Source organism: Onychostoma macrolepis, chromosome 12, assembly GCF_012432095.1.
Source record: "Onychostoma macrolepis isolate SWU-2019 chromosome 12, ASM1243209v1, whole genome shotgun sequence".
In the NCBI taxonomy this organism is placed as follows: domain Eukaryota; kingdom Metazoa; phylum Chordata; class Actinopteri; order Cypriniformes; family Cyprinidae; genus Onychostoma; species Onychostoma macrolepis.
This window is the reverse complement of record NC_081166.1, coordinates 982,769-1,005,624: the sequence shown is the minus strand read 5'-3', so window position 1 is coordinate 1,005,624 and position 22,856 is coordinate 982,769. Positions and strand designations below refer to the sequence as shown.

The 22,856-nt window shown below is 35.3% G+C and overlaps 1 protein-coding gene across 3 annotated transcripts in view; it reads right to left on the bottom strand.

The window, feature by feature from the left end:
* The window catches only part of ctbp2l (C-terminal binding protein 2, like), a 49,014-nt gene that overhangs the window by 8,403 nt on the left and 17,755 nt on the right, over positions 1-22,856 (bottom strand). For 2 of the 3 annotated variants that reach the window (XM_058792622.1, XM_058792623.1), the window contains exons 2-4: positions 14,862-15,040; positions 1,717-1,871; positions 492-636 (exon numbers count right to left, since the gene is read on the bottom strand). In XM_058792622.1, the coding sequence (XP_058648605.1) occupies positions 492-636; positions 1,717-1,871; positions 14,862-14,919 (358 nt within the window). In that variant the 5' untranslated portion in view covers positions 14,920-15,040. Of the gene's footprint in view, positions 1-491; positions 637-1,716; positions 1,872-7,465; positions 8,844-14,861; positions 15,041-22,856 lie in introns of those variants that run through there. The other variant, XM_058792621.1, reaches the window with a different exon arrangement.

Here is a 22,856-nt window from a genome sequence, read left to right as displayed (position 1 = left end):
ACTATATGTAATTCTTTACATGAAATATCTCCACCCACTTATAAACAAACGCTCCTCAGAAGATGTGAGATGAAGATCATTCCTCCGCTGAGGAACAGTGAAAGTAAAGCTTCTGGAAACAAACGTTCCTCAAAAGATCCTGATGATCAGATTTGAGATGCACTGATTTTTCTAAAAAATGATTGATGGAGAATCAAGTAAAGCTGAGCTGCTTCAGTCTAGGAAATATGACTACAGTTATTCTGACGTTTACTTGATCAAAATCAGTCAAGATTTGACAGCAAAAAGACACGTGACGCATCTGTACAATTACACTAACAGAGCTTTTACTGGATAAAACACTCTAAACTATCAATCAGACGACAGAAGACACGAGGAGATCAAAGCTTAATCATGTAGAGACCTTAGACATTTGTATCAAATATGATGCAGTATGCATAACTGAGTTAATCTGATTTGATTCTGCACTCGTTAGTGTTGATGTTCATTACCCAGCTCTCCAGCCGCTTTAATGTCGATGTTGTCGTATCCGCTGCCGATGCGGATGATGATCCTGAGCGCTTTGAACTTCTCCAGATCTTCTCGTGTCAGGGTGATGGTGTGATACATCAGAGCGCCGATCGCCTCGTTCAAAACCTGCAACACAAACACAAGCACAGCTTAGAGCTCACTCATGCACATGCATGCTATCCCATGATGCCTCACTGTAAATAACACTCTGACTGGGTGGATGAATGTAGTAAATTATTTTTAAAATTCTGTCCAACCAGTGATTCTATTCCTACTGTGAAATAATCATTTGTAGGGCTTTGTAGAAAATGACACGTTTGAGAGAGGCGGGGCATAGAGGAGCTATAATAATTGATATGAGTTGTTTTTTGAACATTAAAGCATGTCAACATATTCTGTTACACCAAATACACAAAATAATGATCTTTAAAATAGCATCATATGACACCTTTAAGAAAAACTAATAAAATGACAAATGCACACAACAAAATAACTAAAACTGAAATAAAAAATAAAAACTATATAGACATATTTAAGAACAACTAATAAAATGACAAATACAGACAACTCAATTACTAAAACTGAAATAAAACTAAAAACTAAATAGACATTAAAAAATAAAAATGACAAAAACACAAAATTACAAAAATAAAAAATGTTTAAACTGAAAACTACAAAAAAAAAAAAAAAATGAAAACAAAAATAAAACTGAACTAAAAAACTATTTATCAAATACTATACTACTATAAAAACCAGACATATTTTAAAAACGTATAAAAATTATGAATACACAACATTACTAAAGCTAAAACTGAAATAAAAAATAAAAACTACATACATGTTCTGCATGGTTTGTGTGTGTGTGTATGTGTATGTGTGAGTGCGTGTGTGTGTGTGTGTGTGTGTGTGTGCGTGTGTGTGTGTGTGTGTGTGTGGGAGTGCGTGTGTGAGTGCGTGTGCGCACATGTGTGTGTGTGTGTGTGTGAATGCGTGTGCATGTGTGTGTGTGTGTGTGTGTGTGTGTGAGTGCGTGTGCGTGCGTGCGTGTGTGTGTGGGAGTGCGTGTGTGCATGCGTGTGTGTGTGTGTGTGTGTGTGTGTGTGTGTGTGTGTGTGTGTGTGTGAGTGCGTGTGTGTGTGTGTGTGTGCGTGCGTGTGTGTGTGGGAGTGCGTGTCTGTGCGCGTGTGTTTATGTGTGTGTGTTCACCTTCTCGTGGATCTCCTGTGTGGACTGTGCGTCACAGAAGGCCACGGTTGCCAGATCTTTGAGGATGGGCATCTCCACCGTACAGTCCCGACCGTCCAGCAGAGCCACCAGAGGACGAGGATGCATCGGGCCGTTCACGATCTGAGGCCTGATACCTGCACACACACACACACACACACACAGAGGAGAACTTCAGTGCTTTGACATGATATATGATTCATCAAGAACATAATGATTGCATAATATAAATTATTTAATGTTTTTGATGACAAATATGAAGCAGAGTTTTATAAAAGTCTCCTTTTGGTTTTTTTCACACACACACACACACACACACACACACACACATACTGAAACTCATACACACACACACACACACACACATACTGAAACTCATACACACACACACACACACACACCTCAGCCTCCAAAAGCACTTAAGGAGATTTCAGAGCATCTGATTTCAACCCAGTGACATCATACAGGAAGTTCAGATTAAGACAAGGGAGAGCGAGCCAATCAGAGTCTGAATCCAAAATAGCACACTATTAATGCAGTATACAGATAACAGTAGAAACAGTACACACAGTATATTATTATATTATTCCAAACAGTGTTTATCTGTCTTTTTGGAGAACTGTTACTACATTTCTGTGCCACCCTGGGAAAAAAGCATCTGTCAGGAACATAAATGTGATTGTTATTACAGCAATTTTCCAGTACATTGTGAATCACATAAATTCTGATTTCAAACAATAAAGTATATGATCACTAAATCACTAAAAACTGTGGACTCTTGAATGAACTATCATAACGAAGCACTGTGAATGGCATAATTGATCAACATTTAAACAGTTTTTGCCCTCATATCAAATGTTTTTCCATTAAAATACATTTTTATGACCTTACATGACCAAAATCATCACTGAATTTGATTTCACTATAACATGACAGCTTAGAAGTAAGCTAAATGTACAGTGTTGCCCAAAACCTTTCATAATCTTTCAACAGACTGAACACATGCGCATCTTTATTCAACAGTTCAATAAATGTCAATAATTCTTATTTTTATGCATTTGTTGTGTTCACCTGACACAAATTAATCAATTAATACCATTGGAACATGTGTTTGCACTTTGTCAATATTAAATAAAGATGATAAATAATAACTGCAGTGAATGTAAAAACAATAACACAAAACAAAACATATCAGGGCTGTCTGTAACAGTATGAACTAAAGAGGTTTAGTTTTTTCTCTTTCATCGCTCACACTGGGTCTATATGTACATTATTTATCTGAATGGGTGATATGAACGGGATTTTTACTTCCAGAGCCAAGAATGCTATATGAGTCTGATGAACAATTAATCTGTAAATGACTGGATGTGAAGGGAACATTAACAGAGTCTAGCTGAACTTCATCTTCTGAACCTGTTGATTCAGGAGTGATCCAGATATGAGAGAAACAGTGTTTTAAACCCTAAAAGCATTAGTCTGAACATCAGTCATCAGATTAAGCACATCTGTATCTGCTCAAACACACTCATTTTGAGCTAAGTGTGTATTTTTAGAGAATCTATGAAGTCAGTTCTGTTCAATTCACACAGAATCACTTGAATTATCAACATGATTCACTCAATAACAACAAACACTCAACTAGATCTACTGATTCAGCATTTCAAACCTACAAAGTCAAATTTTCTGATTATAAAGCGTGTTTGTGCATCTTTATTTACAATAAATGACACTTGATTTGAACTTGATATATATCTAATGAATGGCATTCAGATATTGTTAAGTATGACCTGAATATTTTGGGGGTCACTGTATAATAGACAAGAAAAACAGATGAAGAGAGAGGCTAAAGACTCATGGTTGAAAAATAAAAATGAAAACAAAAGAGTAAAAGAGGGTGACACACAGTCGGTGTGGATATTCAATATCCAGGAGCTGTTCCATTTACAACACATGAATTATTCACGCCGACCTCCATCCAGAAACACAGACACGCTTCATATCCAAACTCAACACTGACGGCATTACAAACATCTAAATGCTGCTCAAATCATCATTAAACACCACTGAACATGTTTATTTAGAAGCATGATGCAGATGAATGTCTTTGACTGAAAAAACTCAATGTCTGCCTGATCTGACCTGGAAAGTGAGCGATATAAACTCACATCTCACTGAGGAACCTCGTGGGATCTATACTTAAGATTACATAACCACACACACACACACACGTCTTTAATCACTTCTGTCTTTCTACAGGACTAGGACACATACTGAAAACACAAACTGACTCATCCCACTACACACATAAGCTAATTAACCCTTCCATACATATCTTCACTACCCATAATGCACCGCAGCCACAGGTGTTCTGGGCGTAAGCAGGTTCAGATGATCCTCCAGTGGGTCACATGTCTCTCTCACACACACAAACATACTCACACACACACACACCCACACGTGTCACTGACCTGCGGCAAGCTCCATCCGGTCAGATTGGTCGGTGTGTGTTTGCCGGTGAGTGGCGGACGCTGCTCTGTTTAACGGCACCGTTAATAAACTACTTATGAAACCAACCAACTGAGAGAGTTTAAGACTACCGGCAGCCAGAGCAGAGCACCGCCCTCTCAACACACACACACACACACACACACACACACACACACACACACACACACACACACACACACACACATACATACACATACACATAGACATACACATAGACATAGACATAGACATAGACATACACATACACATACACATACACATACACATACACATACACATACATACACATACACATACACATACACATACACATACACATACACATACACATACACATACACATACACATACACATACACAGCGCACACACACACACACACACACACACGTTTTTGTGAATTGTGGGGACATTCCATAGGTGTAATGGTTTTTATACTGTACTTACTGTATGTGCTATTGTCCTACACCAACCCTACACCTAAACCTACCCCTTACAGGAGACTTTCTGCTATTTCAGATTTTCAATACACTCCATTCTGTGTGATTTATAAGCGTTTCGAAAAGTGGGGACATGGAGTAATGTCCTGAAAAGTCACCTTCTGCTTGTAATACCTGTCATACCCTCGTCATTATACACATTTATGTCCTCATATGTCACAAAAACGCACACACACACACACACACAAACACATTTCTTGAGTTTGTAAAATGTGTTTGTACACATGCATTCATTAGGATGATGATATATATGTTTCTAAATGTAATGCACACAAATCTATAGCTGTCCTCATTATGTGTGATTACAATGGAGCAACTAATGACACATGAAGGAAGGAAGGATAGAAAGAGAGAAAGAAAGAAAGAAAGAAAGAAAGAAAGAAAGAAAGACAAAAAGGAAAGAAAAGAAAGAATGGAAATGAAGGAAGGATGGAAGGAAGGAGGGACGGAAGGAAGGAAGGAAAGAAAGAAAGAAAGAAAGAAAGAAAGAAAGAAAGAAAGAAAGAAAGACAAAAAGGAAAGAAAGAAAGAAATTATGGAAATGAAGGAAGAAAGGAAGGAAAGAAAGAAAGAAAGAAAGAAAGAAAGAAAGAAAGAAAGAAAGAAAGAAAGAAAGAAAGAAAGAAAGAAAGAAAGAATGGAAATGATGGAAGGAAAGAAAGAAACAAACAAAGAAAGAAATAAAGACAAAAAGGAAAGAAAAGAAAAGAAAAGAAAAGAAAGAATGGAAATGAAGGAAGGATGGAAGGAAGGAAGGAAAGAAAGAAAGAAAGAAAGAAAGAAAAGACAAATCAAGTTAGAAAAAAGGAAAGAAAGATGGCAGGAGAGGAATGAAGGAAGAAAATAAGGTATTCATAGTGAACTCATTTACACATCAGATCTGCCTCAGCCTCCTGAACACCAACAGCCTTCAGCTCAACTGTCCTCATGTGCACTGAACACACAGAGGAACCTCAAAGAACCTTCACGAATCATCAGCGGTTTGCTGCACGAGCCTGACCAGTCTGCACCGTTTCACTTGTAAAATCTTGCCAAAAACCTAAAATGTCAAGTGAGGCTGATCAAGTGAATTTTCTAGAGACTAAGTGTGTGTCTCCAGTCGAGAGACTCTAACGCGTTCTCAGAGGACTGTGTCTTTGCATATCCTATTAACCCTAATGAGATTTTAGGCTCTAAGGCTCTGATTAGGCCTGCAGTGAGGTACAGTGCTCAGCTCGAACTGTAAAGCTCACAAACACTGTTAACTGAACAGAGAGAGAAAACACTGCGGGTCTTTAGATTAAACGTAATGCATAATCATGGACCCAAAAGGGCTGAATGTCAGCAAGAAAAGGCCCGGGTTAAAATTGCTTGTAAAGAATTATAAGTTCGGTATTACTCTGAACTTTGGCAGTGACACTGTTCTTCTTCAAATTTTAAAACACACAAATGCAGGTCTGAAAACACATTCATGTACACACAGTGAGCAATGCACTCAAGCTCAAGGTCAATAAATAACCTTCTATAGTCCTTAAGCTACTGCAAAGACTTTCTATTTTTTTTTTTTTTTTTATGCTGCTGCAAAGAATTTCTTAAATGCTTATGAAGCCGAGTCTATTCAAGTCATTTGGGAAGTTTAGCAAGGATCACAAATGCTGAATCGCACTAGAGGGGGTATATATATATAGTCTCCTAATCTAAAAACAGAGCACTTAGCTAAATCTGCTTTGCACGTCCAAATATTTTAAGGTCTGCTGTTAGCAGAAGTTTCAAATGTATGTTTCAGAAAGTATCCAATTAAGAATTGCTAAAAAACTGTCTGAATATTTTGCATTTATGGTCTACACCATCCATATTAGTGCTGGGTAACGATTAATCGCATCCAAAATAAAAGTTTTGTGTACATAATATATGTGTGTGTACTGTGCATATTTATTATGTATAGCTATATAAATACACACCCATGCATGTATATATTTAAGAAAAATATGTTATGTTTATATATTAAATATATTTATATAGAATATAAATGATAAGAATATAAATATATACATGTAAATATTTTCTAAATATATACTGTATGTGTATGTCTTTATATATACATAATAAATATACACAGTACACACATACTGTAAATATTATAAGTGACCAAGGACCACAAAACCAGTCATAACAGTCAATTATTATTCCATTGATGTATGGTTTGTTAGGATACAATATTTGTCTGAGATACAACTATTTGAAAATCTGGAATCTGAGGGTGCAAAAAAATCTAAATATTGAGAAAATCGCTTTTACAGTTGTCCAAATGAAGTTCTTAGCAATGCATATTACTAATCAAATATTAAGTTTTGATATATTTACAATGGGAAATTGACAAAATATCTTCATGGAGCATGATCTTTACTTAATATCCTTTTGGCATAAAAGAAAAACTGATCATTTTGAGCCATACAATGTATTGTATCTACAAATATACCTGTGCTGCTTATGACTGCTTTTGTGCTGCAGGGTCACATATAAACTAAAACTTTTATTTTAGATGCGATTAATCGCGTCTAATTAATTGTTTCCCAGCACCAATCCATATTACTAAAAACAAGGAACACAGAGAGTATATTTGAAGCGGATGCAAAGAATAAACAACGCCTAAACATCAGCAAGCACAAACCCGAAACTAGGTAAAGGTAAAACTAGTCAAGAAAGATGTAGGGACAGCCAGAAAAGACAGAAAAAAGGTTGTTACTTGTATCAGGTGAAGCCATGGTGGATACAATAACCGGAGGTCCGGTTCTGCGGGTTTGCTTGTTGTTAGGATTAAGGTTCTGAGGCTGGAGGGCTGAAGATGCCGGAAGGACGGCACTCTCCACCGGCGCTGCTCCCTTGCGCAGTAACTGAGGGCTGTGATGAGGGCTATGAGAAGGAGAGAGAGGAGGAAGGTTTGGAGGACGCTTCATCAGCTCCATAGGGCTGTACGTACTGGAGAAGGTCTTGGGTGCCACTCCTGGAGTAGTCTGAGGTTGTTGTTGAGCGGACATAGCCAGGCCGGTGTGGGCGTTGTACAAAGGTCGTGTTTGAGTGGTGTAGCCCCCCGGGCTGACCGGAAGACCTCCGATCGAGCGAACCCCTGGATATGTTGTGGTTTCGAGGAGATGCTGAGATGGAGCGCTGCTTGGCCGGCGACCGAGAAACTCTCCCATTCTAGGAGAGACGGATTGCAGGGCGCTGGGAGGCTGTTGAATGAGGTTGCCATCCATGCCGAGTCCCTGAGGCTGCATGTAGAGATCATTGCGATGGGTGAAGCTGTTAGAACGACCTCGCATAACCGCAGCACCGGTTGCACCCGTCTTGCAATTGAGAACCACTCGAGAAAGCACTCGTGCTTGGCCCAAATTGGGAGCGACGGAGCGGACGTCGTGGTCTTCCATCATAGCAAGCATGGAGGTAGAATCGAACCCTTGCTGTAGGAGAAGAGTTATAGTGCTTTCCGACAGACCCTCGGAACGCAGGAGAGCTAGAAAACTGGGATCCACGGTTCTCTTGGGGTCGACGGTGACGCCCGCCGGAGGGTGATGGACGGCGCCCGGATCGTAAGCAGGGTCGTAAGGCATCCTTTGAGTTGATACAGAGCCGTATGCAGGGTTCCCTCGAGTCCCATCCATGACTGGAGCTGAAGGGTCCACTACTATGCAGGTGGATCCAGAGTCCAGCGGAAGGCCGTTGACGTCGGTGTATACAGAGTGTTCTCCCGGAAATCTGGATTCGATGCCGAAGCAAGCCGGTGAAGCGGCTCTGCTGCGAATACGCTGGCTGTCTGGGATCATCTTGATGGCTAGAGAATCCCTGTACAAGCGGCTGATCTCATGAGCCGAGGGAGGAGGAGGTGGAGGAGGAGGAGGAGGAGGAAGAGCTCCGGGCGTAGGACCAGGAGTAGTTGCTCTGGCTTGCCCTTGATCCCAAGCGGTCCTGACCCCTCCTGTGGCCAGGCCATAATGCGAGCCTGATCTGCTCAGCATGTGCTGGTTACCTTTATAAAAGCCCTGCAGATCTTCCGGTGGCTGGGCCGATAGAGCAATATCAAAAGGGTAGTAATCCGGAGGAGGAACGGTGCCACGGACAGCCATGAAGATGCTGCAGAGATCGTTGTTTGTTTCAGTGGAAGCAACCCATTAGCCGACAAACAGAGGAGTCCTTACAAATGCTCGTATACACTACAGAACGAAAGCCTAATGTTTAGTGAATGCATGCACGGGTGAGGAAAGAAGAGAGGACGGTTGTGAGGAGGGGAAAAAGCAGGTGTTTGATTTCACTTCTCATGTTTCCCAACGAAGGTGTGCGAGGGAGGTAACATTTCACCTGATCTCTAGCCGACATTTCTTTTTTGCATCGCTTGAGGTCATGCTATCATGTGACTGGCAGGTAAACCCTAAATTATTTAGCTTTGGAAACATAAGCAAGTCAGACAGAAGAAGAATAGGACAACACGACATCTCAGTAACACAAACTTACCAACTTAACAGCAAGGAAACACACTTTACATCTATACACCAGCTGGATTCTGGATGCTCTCAGCCATCCGGTTTTGATTTGGGAGGGAAAGATGTAAAAAGAGGCAAAACAGAAGGACGATGCATTGGCAAAGGGCTCATGCTAATCCAAAAGGGTTTATCCTTCCCTACTGGCCCCACTACAGCTCCGAGAGATTAGTCCAAATAAAACCAACTTAATGCCACTGTCCCCTATGACAACTGTCATCTCAACCTGTGTCCCAACGTCTGCCAAACATGAAGGGACTGATTTCTCTCCAGTGTCGGCAATATAAAGATCCCACTACAGTGTGAATAAGTGGCTGGTCGCCATATTTAGTTCTGTGTCTTACACAGTGTTAGGATGCAGTCAACCGGTGTTAATCCTCACACAGATCTGGGCAGAACGCGTTAATGCTGAACACTTCACTAACAAAGACTCACAAATAATGTGGACAGTTTGATCTATTTGGTTTATGTTCATGCTATACATATGTCAGTTCAGGGTTAATATGTTTAAAGTGGTGCAACAAAGGTTGCTTCACTTTGCATTTTTATTTATTTTTTGCATTTATTTTTTAACAAGGACCTTTATGCATTGGTATCACAAAACCAAAGGAAGTTTTATTTTACTTAGTGCTGTCAAACGATTAATCGTGATTAATCGCATCCAAAATAAAAGTTTTTGTTTGCTTAATATACGTGTGTGTTCTGTATATATTTATTATGTACTGTATATATAAATACCCACACATACAGTATATATTTTGAAAATATTTATATGTATTTACAAGTCTATATTTATATTCATATAATTTATATTTTAAATAAATAAAAAAATAACATATTTTTCTGAAGTATATACATGCATGTGTGTGTATTTATATATATATATATATATATACATAATAAATATACACAGAACACATATATTAAGCAAACAAAAACTTTTATTTTGGATGCGATTAATCGCGATTAATCGTTTGATAGCACTAATTTTACTATAACCCATCTTTGTTTGGGTTATACAGATAAACAAACCTCAAATTAAACGTGATAAAGCAACCACATTTACATGACTTGATCTACATAACGAAATTAGGATTAGAAAAGACACATTTTAAGCTGTTAAAAATGTGATAAACTTACACATTCTATATTAAAGACTAAATTACTCCTGCTTAGCATCTACAGGAACTAATGAGCTATATTATTCTGAGTAAGAATTGTTTATTCCAATTTTAATTAACAAATGTAACTATTTATTGACAATTGGTGTCTTTTTTCATCATAGTTTGTGTCTTATCTTCCTAAAGGTTCTTCTAAGGCACAATGCGAAGTGTAAAATATCTTTATGCTCAATGACAGACAAGTAGTCAAACGCTGACGGCAAACAAGACTCTTTCTTAGAGTTTAACACCACCAGCTGCCCTGTAGTTCATTTCTCACTGCGTATCTACTTTGTCTTCACTGTAAGAACATTTACACACACTGACGGGTCAGTGTTCACAATCCTTCCAGAGTCTGGAAATATCTGCAAGAACGGCCCAACAAACATAAACATATCTGACAGCAGCTCCCTGAAAATAGAGCCGACCCTTCTTTTAAGGCAAAGCCTTAAAATAAACCCAGCAGACCAAAAACAAGGCAAAAACACGTCTCCAGTGACTGTTCTAATGCTTACGGAGTGGAACGGTATTATCATAATCACATTACCATAGGACTTTTCTGCAAAAGAAGAATTTTATACAAACATTATACAGATAGATTTAACAATAACATGTACATGATGATATTAAATCTTTCAAAACATGCATGCACTTTTTATTCTTAGAATCAGAATTCCTCATTGATAACAGCATTTACTAAGAATTTTCTTAGCAATCACATGATGGACAACAAACAAGAAATCCCTTAGAATTACACTGACGGAGGGAAATATCTAGAGACTCCTTATGTTACTTTAGTGCAAGTTAAGAAAACCCAACCTGATCTCATGAGAAAATGTAACTATTTTATGACGTGGCAATTTTGTATGAATTTGAACAATGCAATTCTTACAGAAGAAAATATAAACTATTTTTAGAAAACAAATATGTGTGAAGGAAGGTCCAGCCCTAAAACTAATCATCAGTGAAGCATGATGGAACCAAAATGTACAAATAAGATACCAATTCATACAAATTAGTCACCAAAATTTTAAATGTGGACTAGTAAACAACCACCCAGCTAATGTTTTTTGAAAGTTATATAAGTGTTAGCACAAAATATTCTTAAAATAATGTTTATGAAACTTTCTTGTAAATGTATTAATATTTGATATATATACGTTTTTATAACATCAAGAGAAAACAATCTTGGATCAAAACAGTTTTTTGTAACTTTTAAATAATGTTATAATCATGACAAGAAACCTGGATGTTTTACAGTAATACTCTTATGATGTTAAAAATAAACATTCAAATAACGTTATATTTTGGATGAAATAAAGTCAGTAGAATCCTTGTAACCTTTAATGTTAGAATCACGTCAAGAAAACTGGACACTGTAATGTTTTTAGAAATTAAAAAAACATTCAAATAATGTTATATTTTGGGTTAAATTAAATTAAAAATAAATATTAGAATAATGTTATATTTTGGTTAAAAATAAAGTTAGTAGAATGTTCTAACAAATGTTTTTGTAAACTTTAAATAACAGTTTAATTACGACAAGAAATCTGGACATTTTAACATTCTTAGAATATTAAAAATCAATATTCAAATAACGTTACATTTTGGGTAAAAATCAAGTTAGCAGAATGTTGTAAAAAAAATTGGTAACACTTTACAATAAGGTGTCATGTGACATTAGTTACTGTTTTAACTAACATGAACAAACAACGAACAATACATTTATTACAGTATTTATTCATCTTTGTTAACGTTAGTTAATAAAAATACAGTCGTTCATTGTTAGCTCACAGTGCATTAACTAATCACAACTTGTGATTTTAATAATGCATTATTAAATTCTGAAATTAAAGATTAATAAATGCTGTAGAAGTATTGTTTATTCTTAGTTCATGTTAACTAATGTTGTTTACTAATGAACCGTATTGTACATTTTTGCAACCTTTAAATAATGCTCTATTAACATCAAGAAAGCCAGACATTTTAACATTGCTAGAATATTACAAATAAACACTGAAATAACATCACATTTTGGGTGAAAAAATTTTACGTTACATTTTAGTAACCTTTAAATAACTAATATATAAATAAATTTTAGAGACATTTTAAAACAATGTTCCCACAACGTTTTTATATCCTCAATTTGTTACCTGCGCACCTAGCAACCACTGAGAACACCTTAGCAACCACCTACATCATCCAAACACCTGCCACAGAGCTATTGGCCAATGAAAGTGTTGTGGAACTTACTGTAATAAAATGCAACTGATTGTGTTGCATATTCTGAACGGCTTCTGCAGCGCATATATTAGTGTTTTTTTTAACAGCTTACACACAAAATCTTTCCTCGTCACACAGTTTCTGAAAGCTGTCACTGAAACAGCAGAAGCACACACCAAATCTGCAAAACCAGACACTAATTATCAGCCTTTTCAATTTCATAAAACACTTTTTGCACACAATTCTCTACGTAACACTCACTCAATATTATGGCAAAGGTGTTTGCAAATGTTTGCTTTTGAGATGTGTTTGTGATATTTTGAATGCATCGCTTCATTTTGCAAGAGATGCGAGGCATTTTGCATTTTGTGTGCAATTCTTGGATTTGTGTGTGAAGTTTGGAAAATGTGTGCAAGCAGTTAAAAGTACCGCTGAGCATTTTAACACTCTAACAAGAGTCTGGAGAGGAAAACACATGTTAGTAATTGACAGCTGCAGAGGAACATCTGGAGAACGCCTCCTGTAACTACAGCAGCATGTGATTGTGTTCTTCTGTCCTCATCGCCTGCCGCTCAAACCCTCCTCGCGGGCAACCTGCCACGAGATGAAGCCAGATGGAGCAACAGACGGGATCGGCAAAGACACCACGAGATGAGAGGAGACTGAAACGCACTTCATCTAGACCCCTAAGGCCTGTAATAACGGGGACACGCTGAGGTTTTCTCTCCAAACCCATCGCTAGCGAGCGCAACAGACGTGCAAGATCTGCGTTTTCCCTGCAGCGGATCCTTCCCTGCCGTTCTTCTGATTAAACTATCTGTACTCCATCTCCAGACAACAGGCAAGCTGGATTATGCAAAACACATCTCAAGCAGTGTAATGATTTAATCAGGAGTGTCATCCAGCCCGAGGCTCTCCACAGACACCGCCAGAGCTCATTTTTGTTTGTGCTGATTTGCTAAACGACATGCCATGTTTCATGTAATACACTGATCACAGTGACTCGATGTTATCCACCAGGAGTACACTGTGACCCTGGACCACAAAAGCAGTCATAAGGGTCAATTTTTTGAAATTGAGATTTATACATCACATGAAAGCTGAATAAATAAGCGTTCTATTGATGTATGGTTTGTTAGGATCGGACAATATCTGAGGGTGCAAAAAAATCTAAATATTGAGAAAATCACCTTTAAAGTTGTTCAAATGAAGTTCTTAGCAATGCATATTACTAATCAAAAATTAAGTTTTGATATATTTACAGTAGGAAGTTTACAAAATATCTTCATGGAACATGATCTTTACTTAATATCCTAATGATTTTTGGCATAAAAAAAAATCGATAATTTTGAATTGTACAATGTATTGTTGGCTATTGAATATAGCCATGCTGTTTATGACTGCTTTTGTGCTGCAGGGTCACATATAAAGAAATTCTGTAAAAACTGTTGTTTTTTACTAGAAAAGCAAAGTAATGACAAACTCGTCTTGACAAAGCCCTCGGAAAAAGTTTGGAAAAAAGCCTTGAAGTACAATAGAATTCAATAATTCCTCTTCCTGTCATTCTGATTCAAACACCAATCAGCGTTATTAATTTGAACTAAGACGAAAACTATTAAGACATGTTTATTCATTAAAATACAGGTAAATACAAATATGAAAAACTTTAACTTAAAAATTTAGGAATGTTGCCTTGGCAACAAACTGAAATAAGTTTAGGTTGAAGCACTAAAATTGCTAGACGGAAATAAAACTGAAAACTGAAATGAAAATAAATCAAAACTCAATAGGAATATTTCAAGAAATATTAAAAATGATGTTTTTCTCAGAGAAACTGTGTGGGGAGCTCCTATTTCATGCACATATTAAAATGAAGGAAAAATGATCTATAGCTAAATAATATGAAAACAAAATATAAAAGTAAAAGCTATTTCAAAATATTAATAAATAGTGCTAAAATAACACTGATTCAAATTCAAGTTCCTGCGTGTTGTGATTGACTCAATTCAAATTCACACTCATAAATTTAAAGAGAGCCTATTCCTAAATACTGAATTTTGCACAAGCCTGCTAAAAATAAACAAATAATAAAATAAATGAATAATAAAGTGTGCATAAGTTGCAGTGCAGTGTTTAAATCCATTCCACAGAAAGAGTGAAAAGATTCAGTCTGGGCCTGAAAGTGAAACAGATTGAGATCATGAGCAGAATAAAAGAGTCTCACCTTCACAGATTCTGTCGAGTCGTTGTCTCTTGACTTTGTGTCTGTCGGTCAGAGCCATGCTGACACACACACACACACACACACACACACACACTCACACACTCACACACACTCGCGTCTGTCTCTGACGTCTAACACACTGATGATCCAGCCGAGCGGGGCATCACCCCTCAGAACACCTGCGTTAAACACACAGAAACACACACGATTAGAGCCGGGAAACACATTACAATCAAACTCTGTTATTCTTTAGCATGCAAGTGACTTATTTAGACTGAGAAATGAGTCAAACAAACACAAATACACATTTTACGAGTGTTCTTCTGAATGCACAAGCTCTTCTCATATTAAAATGAGCACAAATGCATTTATAGTTTTTTTCAGCTGCTTCCACACAAAATCTTAACTTGTCACACAATTTCTGAAAGCTGTCACTCAAACAGCAGAAGCACACACCAAATCTACAAAACCAGACACTAATTCTCAGCCTTTGACTATTTCATAAATACATTTGTGTGTGAAGTTTTGAAAAAAAGAGGCAAAGTTTTGAAAATGTGTGTAAGCAGCTGAAAAAAAACTGTAATGCAACAGCATCTTGAGTGTAATGACACACAGTGACCAGCAGAGGACAGTGAGACTCGCATGACAAGATCTGAGCGTCCACTTAAAGAGGTCACACACACACACACACAGAGAGAGAGAAACAGCTTCTGGGTTTGTGAACTGAGACGTGCCGCATCTCACTGATTTTCTTCAGGACATGTGAGGAACATGAGGATTTCCAGAAGCAAACACACATTCATTCGGAGAGACGGACGAGTGTGTGTGTGTGTGTGTCAGTGGAATCGTTGATGTGTGTGAATAATTTAAAAGGTCAAACCACCTGCAGACTGAAATCCTCTTTAGATGCTCCGACGTCTCATTTCAGACACAGAAAATAAGGAAACGCATCATTCACAACCAGAGGAGGACGAAAGAGATGCGTTGAAGGATATTACTGTGAGATCACCATCAAATACTCAACATTTGACGTTCAGAAACATCATCCCTGGCATGTGATGTCAGCAAAACCGTGCTATTTGTGACCTAATATTACAGGACTTTGTATCAGTTAATCATGCTAAACTTTCAAGAAATTATTATTATTATTATTATTATTTGTATCATATTCAGTTTTGGTTAGCCTTGGAAAACATCACATATTACACCTAAAATAAAATAAGATAAAATAATTATATGAATGAATGAATACATAAATAAATACTAAAAACATTTTATTAATTGTGTCTTGATCAGCTTGGGTAAGCATTGAAAAAAATCACATATTAAATCTACAGTAAATAAAATAAAATAAAATAAAATAAAATAAAATAAAATAAAATAAAATAAAATAAAATAAAATAAAATAAAATAAAATAAAATAAAATAAAATAAAATAAAATATTTAATTTTTGTATCTCGTTCAGTTCTATTGAGTCTTAAAAACATCATACATTAAACCTTAATAAAATGATCAAATAAAATAAAATAATATAAAAATATAATAATCACATGAATGAATGTATGAATAAATAAATAAATAAATACTTACTTGCTAAAAACATTTTATTATTTGTCTTGATCAGCTTTGGTAAGCCTTGAAAATAAATCACGTATTAAACCTAAAGCAAACTAAACAAACAAAATAAAATAAAATACATCATAAAACATTTCATTGTATTTTATTGTATCTTGTTCAGTTCTATTGAGCCTTAAAAAAGCATCACACATTAAACCTTAAAATAAAAATTCATAACCCCGTCAGCATCTACAAATGCTGTGACAGACCTGTAAAACACAACACTGACCGCAAAAAACACAGAACGGTGAAGAAAATGTGAGGTGAGCGAGTGTGAGCCGCTGCGTTAACAGCAGAATAAAAGTGCTGATCTCCCACAAACCCAGAAAAACCCCATTCATCACTGATCCTGGAACAGACCTCCAAAACCTGATTAACTAGATGAATACAGGGCCAGATACCGATACTTTTCCTTTTAAAAAACATACATTTAAATGACCAATTACACTTTGAAAATTAACAATAACTAATGTTGATATGACTAAAATATTGCATTCACCTTAAAGCTACTTGGATAGTCTTTGCCTTTCTGAAAAGACTTTGAAAGCAATGAAAGCCATGCATTTAAAAACGCATAGAAATCCATTATAAAGAAAAGTTTAACATAAGTGGCTTATTGGATGAAACCATAACTCGTTTATTATTGAAAGGATTTTGTATGTTTTGTACGTACTGTATTTTCTGTTTGTTTTGTACATACTGTAATATTTGTTTGTTATTACTGCAATTAAAAAACTAGTGATATGAAAAGGCCAAATTCGGTATACAGTTGATACTATGAATGTACAGGTAAGTATGAACCCAGAACATAAATGCAATTTAATTTCCTCTCATTGATAACCATTTTATATGGCGTAATGGAGGAAGACAGTGATATAAAAAGACCAAATTTGGTATACAGTTTACTAATAAAATATCATATGTGGCAAGCAGCTGAGCCCAGAATATATATGCAAACATGTTAATTACGTTAAGTGTTTTGCTCTCATAGAAAGCCGTTATAATCAAAACATTTAAAGTGGCTTAATGCAGTAAGAAAGTAATATTAAAAGGCCAAACTCAGTATACACCTTATTGATGATGCAAACTCATAAAAAAAAGGATATGAATGCAAAGTGCATGCATGTTAAGTGTTTTCCTCTGATAGAAAATCATAATAAAGAAAATACTTAACGTGGCTTAATGGTTGAAGACAGTGATACTGTATAAAAAGGCCAAATTCAGTATACAGTTATATACACTATGTTATATACTGCTGCTGATAACGCCATTGATTCAGTGCATAATTCACTAAAACATGGATGAAAGGTACATCATTTGACAAATTACATCTACACAAACATCTCCTGTAAATAGAAATGATATTTACGCAGCAGTAATCACTAGACAAACAGAGCTGAGATTTGTGAATGAGCTGCACAACAAAACAAGCCTCATTTACATCAAAACAGGTGTGTTTGTGCTCAATTATCTCATTTAAATACTCACAGCATCACTGATCCACTGATTCAAATGCATGAAACACACACACACACATGTTTGTTTTAGTGGTTTACGGGGACTCTCCATAGGTGTGATGGTTTTTATACTGTACTTACTGTATGTGCTATTGTCCTACACCAACCCTACACCTAAACCTACCCCTTACAGGAGACTGTCTGCTATTTCAGATTTTCAATACACTCCATTCTGTGTGATTTATAAGCGTTTTGAAAAGTGGGGACATGGGTAATGTCCTGAAAAGTCACCTTCTCCTTGTAATACCTGTCATACCCTTGTCATTATACACATTTATGCCCTGATTTGTCACAAAAACGCGCGCACACACACACACACACACACTCACTCATGTGTGTGCATCTCTTCTCTCGCCAGGGTTGTGGTTTCACTGGTGGCCTCCGTTTCAACTCTGAAGGTCATGGGGTCAAACACGCCTCTCACACACTGAACCAGACTTGATTTTCTATCTGGTTAATGATGTTTTCTATCCCTAACCCGACCCCTAAATACTAAACTTAATATTTAAAATATTTTTAGGTTTTTATGTATAAAAAAAAAAAAAATATATATATATATATATATATATATATATATATATATATATATATATATTGAATAAATGTTAGTTTATTCAGTTTAATTTATTTTAGTAAACAAAATAATTAAATTAGGCGAAATAAAATAAGTTTTTAAGTTTTTTAAATTGTAAAATAAATAAATAAATAAAATTACTCAAATTTTAAAATGAAATTGAAAATTAAAAAAATATATAGCTAAATAAAAATAGTATCTGAATGCTACTAAAATAACACTTAGCACAAAATAAGTTATAATAATTAATAATGACATTGTCTCTTGTTATAAGCTTTAACATAAAGCTTTATGTTAAAAACACAAACGTCCTCTAAAAGCACAGGATCCTTCAACAGCATCTCTGGTCTCCTTGACCTGGGTCGTGACCTCTGAGAGGTGCAGGGTTCAGAGGTCACCATCCTGAGAGATTGAGACGCTTTATTACACTCAAGTGAAGCGTATACGGGACGCTTTTATAGGCGCCGCTGACCTGTCGCAGTGAAATATATCTCCCCTCACAGAGCCTCTTTTAGCCAAATTTACAAGCTGAGAGACTGGAATAAAACACAGAGGGGCAAACCCTCAAAATATGAGCGATTCTGGCTTTGAAATATCTGTATGCATGAGTTAGGAGAGAGCAGAATTACTGTCACCCGTCACACACAGGCTGAAGAACTCCGGTCCCAACATTTTTATCTTGTCCTATTAAAGTGAAAGCTCTCCTTTCGTGCTGCGGCACATAAAGCTGTCGTCCCCGAGCTGATTTATCCAACCATCGCAACGCCTCCAATTAATTTTTGTGTTGCCGGCGCTGTAAATGTAATGAGACTGCAGCAGCGAAACTGCTGAGCCCAGTTAATGCAGGAGCCACTAACAATAGTCAAAGCTCCCAGTGATTAATATGATTCATTACTGACCTCTGAACACCTGACTCCAGGAAAACACAAAAACATACACATTTCTGCATCTAAATGTAGAAGGCATACAGTAGAGAGAGAGAGAGAGAATAAATGTTGCCAGAATAATTCTGTAAAAATGTACAGAACAACCTGTAAATATTTCAGTTTAAAACTGTAATTTAATAGAAAAATGGCAAATACCATCTAACGTGAAGCGTCACCCAGGGAATTATGTCAGTTTATGGTTTTCCTCTGTAAATTATAAGATGATGTGTACATTTTTTTAAGTAAAAAATAACAAATCTAAAACATTTAGTTTGTATTGCATTACATCATTACATTTTATAGTACTGTATTGTTGGATGTTATTTATTTTATTTAAATAAGTTTTTATTTTAATCAAATTTATATATTTATTTAAATAATATTTCAGAACACATATCAAGAGTTATTAACTTATAAATATGTTGTTATTTTTTTTATTTAAATCAATTTTTATTTTAATCAAATTTATATATTTATTTAAATAATATTTCAGAGCAAATATCATGAATTATTTGTGGGGTTTTTTGATAGATTTTTTGATCGATTTTTTAGGTTATTGATATTCTGATATTTAATCCAGAAATTAAAAAAAACATGCTCATCATACTATATTCAAGTCATCATATGTAGCAATTAATGTTTAATGTTTTTTTAAATAAATTAATTAACAGAATAATTAACTAATAATTAAAGTGTGTTGTAAAAAGTCTATGATTTCTAATGTGACTGACGCTTGCCTGTGCAAACTCCCAATGCCAGGGTTTTCTGCTGGATTTTGCTGCTCAGATCTTGATGTAAATCTTTTTTTTCATGGATTTACATAGAAAGCCAGACTGATATAGTATTTAAAGTCTCTATATCTACATATACTATATCAACTCAGCCTTCAATGTACATCTTTGACAAAAATAACAAGAACACACTTGATCTGAGGAATCATTCAGCATCAACAGCCTCCCGTTGCCACGGCGAAGCCTTCCTGGTTGCTATGGCACCTGTCTGTGTGTGTGTGTGTGTGTGTGTGTGTGTGTGAAGATCAAAGCTCACGGGTCTCTTTGAACGGGACACACGACAGCGTTTGCTAATCATTGATCTGAAGGATCTGATCCAGTCGCTCTGACTTAATCTACTGCAGAAATACACCACACACCAGAACGACCACAACTGCTTTCTCTAATAATTTAACCCTTCACACCCGCCTGTGCATATTTAATATCACTGGATACTTAATGCAGACATGGAGTCTGTTATAAATATTTAACAGAAACTGATGCTGGAACAGCACATTTCAATCTTTTGTAAGGGACCCCCATCCTAAAATGTAAAAGACAGCTGTATATATTTACATGTATGAAGGCCCAATTAATACTGTGAAAAATTAATATTATAAATATGTGTAAAATATTATTTGGAAAATATTTAGTTTGTGTTATTACTCACTATAGTTCTATACTATTATTTTATGTTATTTTTCTTATGTTATTATTTTATGTTACAAGTTTTATTTATTTATTTGTTTGCTTATTTATTTATTCAAAACAAATATGTGATCAAAACATTTAAATAATCGAATAAATACATAATTTTTATTTTAATCAAATTTATGAATTTATTTAATTATTTAAATTACTTTTTATTTGTTTATTTTAATCAGTTATTTATTAAAATCACATTTGTTTATACATTTATTTAAATAATCAAAACAAATACATAATCAAAATATATGAATAACAAATAAATTATTTTTTATGCATTTATTTAAATAACATTTTATTTATTTTAATAAAATTGATTTAAATCGAATTAATTTACTATTATTTTAGTCAATTATTTATTTTAATCAAATTTATATTTATTATTTAAATGACATCTTATTTATTTACCGTATGTTTATTTATTTTACACTGTTTTTCCACGGTTCCCCATCACTCCCTTGGGCCCCATTTGACGCTATTGGCTCTTGTAACAGTGTAAATCACATTTGTAATTGATATTAGATGATCTGAAGGGGAGATACTGTATAATAAATCATATTCAAAGCTCATAAGAGCTGAGCAGATGTTTGCATCTCAATCAGAAATTCAATCAGCAGCAAAACCACCGACATCTGTCACTGTGAACCCCAGACGATGAGAGAGAACGCACTGGGATTGATCTGATCGACTGTAACTCATCCTCGAGGAATAACTCAACCAAAAATAAAAATGCTTCAGAGACTTTTCTTCTGTAAAACACAAAATGAGTTATTCAGCAAAATGTTGAAGTATAGTGACGGTCAAACTCAGAAAAAAAGGACAAGTTTTCTATTTTCTGTGTATGACGTACTGAAACAGGATATAGCCAAAATCAATCAATCAATCAATCAATCAATCAATCAATCAATCAATTAATCAATTAATCAATCAATCAATCAATAGACTTCCGTTGTTTGGTTGGTTGATTGATTGCTTTGTTTGTTTAAATTCAAATTCATTTTAAAATTTAATTAATTAAGTTATGTATTACAGTAAAATTGTTTATATATTATTTTACACTATTTATTGTTTTAATCAAATATATTACTACAATTTTATTGATCTTTATTTATTTATTATTTTTAAACAGACTTTTATTTATTTATTTATTTATTATTTTAACAAATTAATTTTTCATAATTATTTATATAAGCAACTCTTATTTATTATTTTAACAATTTGATTAATTTGATTAATTTATTATGTAAATAATTATTTTTATTTATTGTTTTAACAAATTATTTTATTATTTTTATAACTATTTATTATGTAAATAATTCAAATTTATTTATTCAATTCATTATTTATTAGAAGACCACTTTTTGCAATCTTTAACTCATTTTTTCTTTCCAAAACAAAACGACAAAAATACTGAGTTAAATGTCAAAATTTGGTTGTCAAATTAAATCAAATTCAAGGTAAATATGTCTGATCTCCAGCGTCTGGAACGCATCCAAAACCACGAGAAGACAAGCCTGCAACCTTTAGCCAGAAAAGCATAACGGCTAATGCTAACGGAAAGGAGACCAGATGTCAATGCAGGAGAGGCTTCGCTACGCCGAACTAACAGCTTTTTAGAGGAAACAGCTTATCATTTAATGAATCGACAGCCTATCTGCTAATCCTCAACGAGTTTTACACTAAAAAATACTTTTGGATTGAACTATTTTTAGAGTTTACTTTTTTGTGTCATTTCATGCAGCTTACAGCACTTCTCATTCATTCCTATAAGCTGACTTGACTCGACCCTCTCATCTCCTCTAGTGAGACGATCTCTGACGCATCATCCGAGCACTTCCTGTCTGAGTTACCTGTCTCAGGTAAACTGACTCACGATGGACCTGTC